Source organism: Gymnodraco acuticeps, unplaced genomic scaffold (genome assembly GCF_902827175.1).
Source record: "Gymnodraco acuticeps unplaced genomic scaffold, fGymAcu1.1, whole genome shotgun sequence".
Lineage (NCBI taxonomy): Eukaryota > Metazoa > Chordata > Actinopteri > Perciformes > Bathydraconidae > Gymnodraco > Gymnodraco acuticeps.
The window spans coordinates 7220877-7230627 of record NW_022990295.1 but is presented as its reverse complement, the minus strand read 5'-3'; the positions used below and the strand labels follow the sequence as shown (position 1 = coordinate 7230627).

General features: G+C 41.5%; 1 protein-coding gene across 1 annotated transcript; it reads right to left on the bottom strand.

Annotated features, from left to right (window-relative positions):
• Nucleotides 1-2079: 2079 nt before the first annotated feature.
• Nucleotides 2080-4595, bottom strand: six6a (SIX homeobox 6a). The gene is made up of 2 exons (XM_034222324.1): nucleotides 3717-4595; nucleotides 2080-2662 (listed from the first exon to the last, which is right to left on the bottom strand). Exons 1-2 carry the CDS (start codon nucleotides 4286-4288, stop codon nucleotides 2497-2499), a joined length of 738 nt encoding a protein of 245 aa, XP_034078215.1. The 5' UTR covers nucleotides 4289-4595; the 3' UTR covers nucleotides 2080-2496.
• Between the last annotated feature and the right edge of the window lie 5156 nt (nucleotides 4596-9751).

Here is a 9751-nt window from a genome sequence, read left to right as displayed (position 1 = left end):
TTCAACACATATCACAGCCCCAGCTCAAATAGCCTGTCCTTATAGGCAGGTTAACCTCACTGACAACCCTTAACTTGTCGAAAGGCTCTGAAGCTGAAATACTTGCTGCAGCTCTGCCCACCGGATCAACTGAGTGTGAGAAGTTGTCTCTTCAAGGCCTTGTTCAGATTTGAACACACTATATTTAATAATCTAGTAAATTACGCATGTGCTGTGCCCATGGGTGCCTAGGCAGGTCAGAAAACATTTAACTGGTAATTAAAATCCCTTTATAATAGGCCAAGCCATGAGCCACACACACACACACACACACACACACACACACACACACACACACACACACACACACCACACACCACACACACACACACACACACACACACACACACACACACAACACACACACACACACACACACACACACACACAACACACACACACACACACACACACACACACACACACACACACACACACACACACACACACACACACACTAAAGAAGTTGTGATTTCCGCGCCCCAGACTCCCCTCACAGGAGTCTTTTCTTTAGAGAGGGACCCGCGGTCGCTTCCCTTTACAAAACAGTGGCAGGGCCCCTTTTGTCCGAGCAGGGACCCCAGACCCATCATTAGCACTGATTACCGCTGACCAGTTTGACAACCGTATTGACTGCGAAAAAGACTTTTTCATCGAGTCCCCGGTCCTCCTTATTTTCAATAGAAACGGAAATATTCAGCCATTTTGTCCCTGTGGTTTGAAAAGAGGAGCAGCACACAAAAAAAACATAAAAAGGAGGGGAAAAAATCCCCCCCAACCCCATTTATTTCCCTTCACTCGTTTCCTCTCTTTCCATAGATTTAGCTTCTGTGTTGTTCAAGCTGAAAGGCTTTTGTCTGTTGCAGAAGTTACTGTAGCCTAATTAATCGCAAATTGGACGAAACCAGGTGTCTGTCCCATCAGTTGGAAAAGCTCGACTTTAACTTCTGATCTGCTCACTTTGCTCTTCTCACCACATTAAAAAGCTGTAGGCAACTTGTTCTGATTTAAAGTCTATAGAGTCTAGTAAAAATAATAGTTGTAATGCTGTACCGATATGGCCTATATTTTTTTACTGATATTGTTTTCAACGTGGAATACAAGATTGTTATTCCAGATATCAGTGAGGGATGTAGCTGACAACAAAAACGGTGTATTTTGTTGCTACTCTAGTGTAGAGTATAGAGTATTCTGTGGAAATCATAGAAACAATTGAGTGGCAACAAAATAAACAGTTTTTGTATTGTACGACGATTAAAAACTATTTTAGGAATATTGTGTCGATGTGTTTAAGGATAAACATGTATTTGAAGCTGGATTTATAATCAAAGATATTAATAAAGCCTGCAGTCAATTATAATGTCAACTTGATTAAGAAATAACCTATTCTGTCCAACAGATCGTATCATATGTTTGCGTTAATGCTACATTATTTAAATGTTAGGTCGTTTTGAAAGGGTTGTATTTGCACTATACACGGTATATTTACTATGCTAAATTAAATCCTGTATTGGGTAAATAGACACTTGCAAAGATTTAAGAAGCTTGTTTCTATATTGTCTGCTTTTCTCCACGGGTAGGATAAAAACCGTTTCCACAATCTGCTGTGTTTTGATCTCCATGATCTCTCTCGCAGATCATCCGGGTTAGTGAGTCGGCCTCTCGGTGACCTCTCGCTGTCACCCTGCATTACACGACGCAAAGCATGTTGGCCAATTAGACCTTGCTATAAAACGTGTCAGGGATATAGCACTGGCATTATAAAATCTCCTTCATGACAACATCAGAAAGGCTTTATATAAGAATATCAAAAATGATTCATATTTTATAATAAGGCTCATCTCTGTTTTTCCCCAAACACATCTATAAAAAAAGAATAAACTGTATTCTCGCTTGATCAACAATTATTTTATTAAGTTATCTTAACGTTTTTTTTTTTTTTTAAAACACATTTTCACTAAAGCGCGCATGCTCAACAGGTTCACCTGTGTACAAGGTAAGTATTAAAAACACCAAGCAAATGAATATGAAATTCAAAGAGACAGAGCAGATCGTTTTTAAATAGGCAAATAAACATTATTTATAAAACTTTGAAAGTAAAGTAAAAATATCACAGTTCTTTTTCAACATGAAATACCCACAGAGCAGGCTAGGCGATCATCCCTTTTTCTTTTGTACTTTTTTTTCTTCTTTTTTAACTTTTCATCTCAGGGCGTTGGTTTATTAGTCCGTCAAATATGTTTCGTCCGTAATTAAGTTCAGTTATCCACCAAAAAAAAAAATGTAGGCCTAAAAAGAAAAGGACGGACAGTCCGCCGCAGATCCCCTCATGTTTGGCACCCATCAAAAATCAGTTTGTGTTTGTTTTTTAACTCAACGCAGGCACTATGACTTGTTTTATTAGATTGTCTCTCACTCCTCTCCCCCTTTAATTCTTCATCACCGCGGATCTGCCCGTCAGATGTCACATTCACTGTCGCTGGAGGTGATGGAGATGGCCGAGGCGGCTGCTTTGCTGGACAGACTGGCCTCCGGACTGGAAGAGTTCCCCAGCCGGTCCACGGTGCCGTCATCATCCGCCAGGGAGCGGACCGAGCCGTCGGACAGGACCCGCTGCTGGAGCCTGGACAGGAGAGACGGGACAACATCACATACACGTGTCTATGCAGTGTGTATTCACAATTATTATTTCCTTAAAAGAATTAGGGGAACGAATAAATGATTGAAAAAACTACCGATGTGCAGTTATTTCTGAGGATGACATTAAACTAAGAATATTTTTATTTTATAGGCCTATTCTATTTATTTTCTGTGTATTTTTTAGGAGTAAAACAAATGGCATATCTTAAAAACAACAGTTTAGTCAAAAAAAACACACAACATGAAATTATATTATGTAAAATTGGCATTTTTACTTTGTGCATGGTTGAAAACATTCCTTATAAAAACCAATAACAGTGCATGGTAGATTATATTTTACAGAAATATAACAAGATTAGTTATTTGCAAAACATTCTTATGGGTTAAAGCAGAATAATTACATGAGCTATATCATTTCACAAATATGTCACTAATTAATGTCTCACAGATTATACCTCTCACTAAACAATAATGGGCTGTTTTAGCTGTACTAAAAATGGAAAACAGCAGTGTGACCTCCCTGAAATAGGCCTTTAAACAGATTGGCTATTGTAATTGGAAGTTACACAACATTATCTATTTAACTACATTATAGCAAATACTAGCTTACTAGGCTACTACTACTAGCATTTAAGAATAAAACACGTGAATGTTGTTGTTGTATTGCAATACAAAATGTGGTTTTGCAATTTTTTCTTAATCTTAAAAGTAGAACCATTTATCCAGAGCTTTGTTCTCTCAGTAATCTAAAATTACACACACGATGTTTTTATTTGTCCCCACTGCTGGCATCATATACACTTCAAATATGTGGTAGGCTATGTTACAAAAGAAAATCCCCCTGGTTTTAGGATTAAATGACGATGTTCAATCTATCTGAAACATATCTGTTCTGAATTGCTCAATTAGCGAGGGTCACGGCCTGCTTTGCTACATTGAACTGAAAGACGACTCATGCTGCTATTTTCCTAATATCTTTGTTTTCTGCTGGAGTTATTATGATCCTAAAACCTCAAAAATATATTGGTGTAGCTCACCTGTTCTTCGCAGCCGCTGCTCTGTCTCTTTGTCTGCGGTTTTTGAACCAGTTTCCTACTTGTGTGGGTGTAAGTCCTGTAGCCTGTGCAAGCTCCCTCTTTTTACTGGGGTTCGGGTAGGGATCCTGCAAATACCATTCTCTTAACAAGTGCCGGGTCCTCTCCTTGAAGCAGTGGGTTTTCTGCTCTCCATCCCATATGGTTCTGGGAAGGGGGAACTTCTTCCGAACCCGGTATTTGTCCACCGGCCCCAGCGGGCGTCCCCGCAGCTTCTCCGCCTCCTGGTAGTGCGCCTCCAGCCACAGCGCCTGCAGCTTCGTGTGCGACTCTTTGGTGAACTTGTGGTTCTCCAGGATGTGGTACAGTTCACGGTAATTGCCCGTGTGAAAGGCGACGACGGCCCGGGCCCTCAGCACCGACTCGTTCTTGTTGAGGACCTCGCAGGCCGCCGGCGCCACGGGCAGAGACCAGAGGAAGCGGCCGAGGCGCTCCACGTCCCCGCTCTCCTCCAGAGTCTCGCAGACCCCGGCGACCTGCTGGGGGCTGAAATTCAAGATGGGCAGCTGAAACATGGAGGCTTCTTCTCCGGTGCTTCCCTCTCCCCTCCTTTCTCTCCCCGTCTCCTCCGCGTCGAGTCCTCCTGCTTCTGCCTTCCGTGCGCCGATGCGGTCTGAAAAAACGAGGCAATCCCAAAGTTACCAAACCAACCGTGTGAGCAGCCGTGAAACACGCAGACACCAGGGGAGGAGGACCGACGCTGCGTGGGGGCCAGCTACCGCATCCTCCGCTCGGCAAACTTGGCAGGCAAAGGGCTGAAGGTGCGAGCGAATTAGAGCCGGAGCCGCGGTGTATTTTTCAAGGTAGTCTGGGATTGAAAGTACGAAAGAATTAAAGCCGGAGCGGAGATGTATTTTTTAAGAGGGGAGAAAAAGACAGTCAAGCCCCCTCCGATGATTTCCTATTGGACTTGGCAGATTGGCTGCCCGGTTGCCATGGATGCACGTCAATCAATGTCAAGTTCGGCCAATCAGGCGGAAAGGAGATCTCAGCACCTCCCTTTTCAAAAATAATATAAACATTTTGACCTTTTTGCTTCGCGTCTTCAAACGTTTAGCTGCCCCGCCGTGCTTTCCAAACACCCTCTGCCTTTGTGTTAAAGAAAGACTCTTCAGTCTATATAGTCAAGTGGCAAAGCAGGCAAACACGCTCAGCTCAGTCTCCCTTCAGAGCTCTTGAAACGGGCTTTACAGCAAAAAGACATCACGGCTGACTATAGGCTGCCCTACCCTAAAACTCACAGGCTATTAAATGTAAGACAATAACACACAGATGATAATTATACAGTGTTAAGTATGGCCTTTTACATTTCTGGTTTTATTTGAACTCTCCTATATTATCTAATAATATATCATAAGCTCACGCTGGTTGGTGTATAGGCCTAGCTAGAATCATTGTCTTTTTTAAGATTACAATTGGTAATGTTTAATACTCGTTTACACCCTCAAGGCTTTTATCGATGTTGAATTGTTAATAAAAAAAGAGGTCGATATGGGCTTTATTTCAACAGGACTCTGAATTTGTAGCAAACTCAGATTTGCAAAGCTTGACCAGAGTTAGTCGAGGCTTCCTTCCATTATTGAACCTCACAAAAGTGCACATTTATAAAGCATAATAAATCATATTACGGTTATGATGATGCATGCTCTTTTAATTGGGGCGTGAATAAATGCTCTTTTTGAAAACACAGGCTAATTTAAATTTGTTGTTGTTCTGGCATATGTGTTTGATGGTGATCGCAGCAGACTGCAGCTCATTCACTTTCAATCTGCCTTTATTTACTGTAGCTCGTTCCAGGGCCGACAGCATGCACATGGAGGCTGCTTCTGTGAAGTGAAACATAGCAGGGAATAAACGTGATACTTGTTTATATAGGATTATGGCCCTGCCAGGCTACTCTGCTTTAGTATCAGACACACTCCGTTTTGTGCACAGGCTGATTTGGTAAATAAGAGGGCGGATAGATAGCGCAGATGGTTTGAAGTGTCGGGTCAGATTATTTCATGGCTGGATACAGTAAAGTTCATTCTTACGGAAAAGCCTGATATTATTTTTCACAGATCGCCCCCTCCCGCACACACACAGACTCACTCTCTCTCTTCCCTCGCTGTCTCTCTCTTCCATGCACGCTCACGCACTCACGCACGCACTCGAGCCGAATCCCCTTCGGGCTTTTTTTGCATGAATTAGACTCGATGCGGGGTTATGAAATGCCTTCTGCACAGGAAGCTGTTCATTCTCTAGCTGGTTTACAGAATCATTATGACAATAACAAAAAATACAATCTTTATATTTAAGAATGTAATAATAATGTTCATGTTGTCTCTCAGAAATAGGTCTGATTTATCTGCATCATAATTAGGAAATTACCATTTTATATTGGATAAAAGAGACCCTATAAACAGATTAAGACGCATGTATATGTGGCCATTCATTCACCCATATTATTACACCAACCAGTAAATATTGGTAAATAAAGGATAGGCCTCCATCAGATGCAGCAGTGGAAGTAAACTCCGAGGGCGACTGACAAGGAGCTGCTCTGAAATATTTAGCCGCCTGTAAATATTTCATCCATGCAGGCAGCACGTCCCAAGCCAAATTTACAAGGACTGCAATACTTTCTCTAGGAAGTGCACATCAATAAAATATGGGCGAGTTTTGGATCTCTTAAACGGAGGGCTGGAAATAACAATTGTAGACGCTCTGTACAGTGTAAGCAACATGTCTAGGCACTGTTAAAACATTAATGGAAAGGGTGAAAAAGAAGGACACGATTTTTTTTCTTCCTCAGTGTGAAATCTCGTTTTGGCATTATTGCGCTAATAAACAGTTAACATCAAGCAAAACACCACAAATATTCCCTTTTGATTCACTTAAAGTTGTTTTTTTAAATGCTCACATGTCAGCCTAATTTTTATTCATTACATGTTTCCCCATATGATTTAACCTTCCAGTACATCTTTTATATGTTTGCCATCTTTAATCAGACTGAAGTGGCAGACTATATATAGGCCTAGGATACTTCCTCTCGCATCCAGGCTTATGTCACTGTGTGAGCAGATAGTAGACCTCCTGATACCAATATCTCCCCACATTCAGCCCCACACACAGTGGATCTCATTCAAATACATCTACTATTTTTTTCTCCTTTGTCTATTTGGCATTATGGCATCCCCGCAGCCAGTCCTCTGTTCATTTTTTATTTCTGCTGTCTGTTTTGATCTTCTTTTGTTTTTCTTTTTTTTTTTAAAGATTCTCTACTTTACATTATGTTTTAATCACATCCAAAATCCATGGAGGATTGTTGTGGAGAATCAACACTTGAGAGGGGGTGGACAAAATAGTATGAATACAAGGAAATACAAGCCACTGACTAGAAAGGTATTTTACAATTATCTAGTTCGAAAGAGCTGCAAAACATGTCAGTAATTGTTTCTGGGTAAATGCATATGTCTAAAGTGGCTTTATTGGTATTTAGTAAACCCTCGGGCCTCTGTAGATGTGAGATACAAGATGGTTTCATCCTTTAAAATCTAAATATTAACTACAAGGTTTTTTTTAAATGGCCAGAGGATTTGAAATATTTAATTACATATACGCACTGGCTACATCCATTGTAGAGATCATGGTATTTTTGGCAATATACCAATATTATATTGATATACAGGGACAAGATATAATCTTAGAATTGTTTGACAATAATGCATGAGTGTTGTATAAGTGTTGTATTTTCCTGGGTTAAAGGCAGACTATTCTTCCGGACTAAGACTGTACAGCTGTTCTAATAATTATGATCATCTATGAGAAATTCCATTGCTTGAATGTTTTTGCAAAAGTCAACACTACCAGAACATTGCAGTATTGATAGAGTTATTTGATGTTATCATAATGCCCAGCCCTACGTGATAAGACTGAAAGCCCAGAACATAATTAAAAATGGTGCTATAGCAAGGTAGTGTTTACTCAACAGCTGAACAGTATCAAACTTAAAGTTCAAAAGATTAATGAGCTTTCAAGTTAGAGTTAAATCATATAAATTCCATGTTTATCATTATGTACCAAGGTAAATCAACGTAATGACAGTAGCTATATCAGGAATATTGAAGGCTGCTGTGGCTGTTATGCCAACTGATAGATCATTAACTGCATCCAACAGCGGAAGATAATTGCCAAAGAGAAAAGGCTTGATACACGTTTCTTTCTAAAGCTCAGTGACAAACAGCAACACAAGGACAACTACAAGGTGAAGAGAGCATTGATACAGCAGCAGAGAGGTGTGGTGCACCCTGCTGCAGAACACCGCTCAGTCGCTTCACTATTTATGATAGGAGACGAGTGCGTTTACTTTGTGTCATCATTAGCATGTAGCGGGGCTGTGGCTGGCCCTGGGGAGAGGGAGGGAAGGAGTGGGGAATAGTTACATGTGAACAGGCTGGAAATGACCCAGATTCCCTAGGATCACTGGAGCAGACGAGACGCTACAAGAGCCCGTCACCAACAGCCATGCTGCCACTATCACATACAGACCTACAGCCCCATCACTGCTGCTATTCAGAAACATGCAGGCACAGCAACGAGGGCTCACTGAACATCACTGCTAATCTGTAACAAACAATATCATCTAAACATACTCTGATACTGTAAACGTCCCCTGGCCTATGTGTGTGGCACAGAGCCTGTTTAAAGTACTTAAACAGCATCAAGAGAAGGCGGCAGTGATGTAAAACAGTGGCACACTGTATGCCGTTTGCCCGGGGCAGTAAGGCTCTTCTGCTTAGCAAAAGATGGAGGATGCTCGACTTCAGTGTTTGTTGACTTGTGACAGTGGGTTTTAACTAGTCGTATATCCCGGTGTAGGATTAACTTCGACCCGGATGTATTTAAAGGGCAGGTTTACGCAGAGGGACTTAAAGAGAAGACTTGTAGGCTACGTTGCCTCGTGGCTAAACGGTGACAGGAGGGTTGCGGCAAAGCTCTCTCGGAGTTGTGTTTTCAGACCCATTTACCCTGGGGGCAGCAGTGGCTCTCGACACTGTGTGTAATCTGTGGATTTGTGGTAACAGAGAAGACTTCTTATCCACTGACCCATTGGCCCCTAGTGTACGTAATCCAGTGCCTTTCACACAGCCCTGCTGACACGGATCGAGGAGAGCCAATACACTGCCGCATTCAGTGTGGGGGGTGCACACACACACGCACACACACACACTCACATGCACACAGCCCTGCCCTGACACACATTCTCCTCCCCCAAGCTTTTGTTTCACAGGGCATACACTACACAGCACAGGCTACTGTTATTATAATCAGTGCACATGATATTTGACCTTTTCCACTAAGCCAATTCACAATAGTATGGTAAATATGTAATACCGTAATAATGCTGACTTAAAAAACTGAAATTAACAGCAGTGCTCTATTTGTACGGAAGAGCCCATTCTCAAAGCCGCTATGAATAAAGTAATTTTACTTATTTCAGAACATACACAGTAAGGCCATACAAAGCAGGGGGCTATTACACTTATATAAAAGACATGTTCCGTGGTGAAGATCTCTGCAGTTCCTCTGCATATTACAACAGGCTTTATCAACCCTGTGTCTTGTAAATGTAACTTCATTGAATCCTGCTATTGTCAGGCAGCATAGCAGTGAGATCTTATATAGAAGGTTTTTTCTACAATGCCTTTAACAAATAAGCAAGAGAACTAGGCTGGGATGTCTCAAACAAACAATACAGTACAAGTGTCCCTCGAGTCCTTGGAAGAAAGCTATTAGGAATACCTTGAAACCTACCTCTTTCTTCCCTCATCCCACATTTGCAGAACATGTTATAGAAGACATGCAATTATTTCATCCATTCTATTCATGAATACAGTCAATTGAAATGAAACTAGGGAAAGTGCATGTTGAAAACGGCGGGCTATACATTACGATGCTTGTGAGTGTTTGTCTAAGAGGCAGAGCATGAAAGGAGA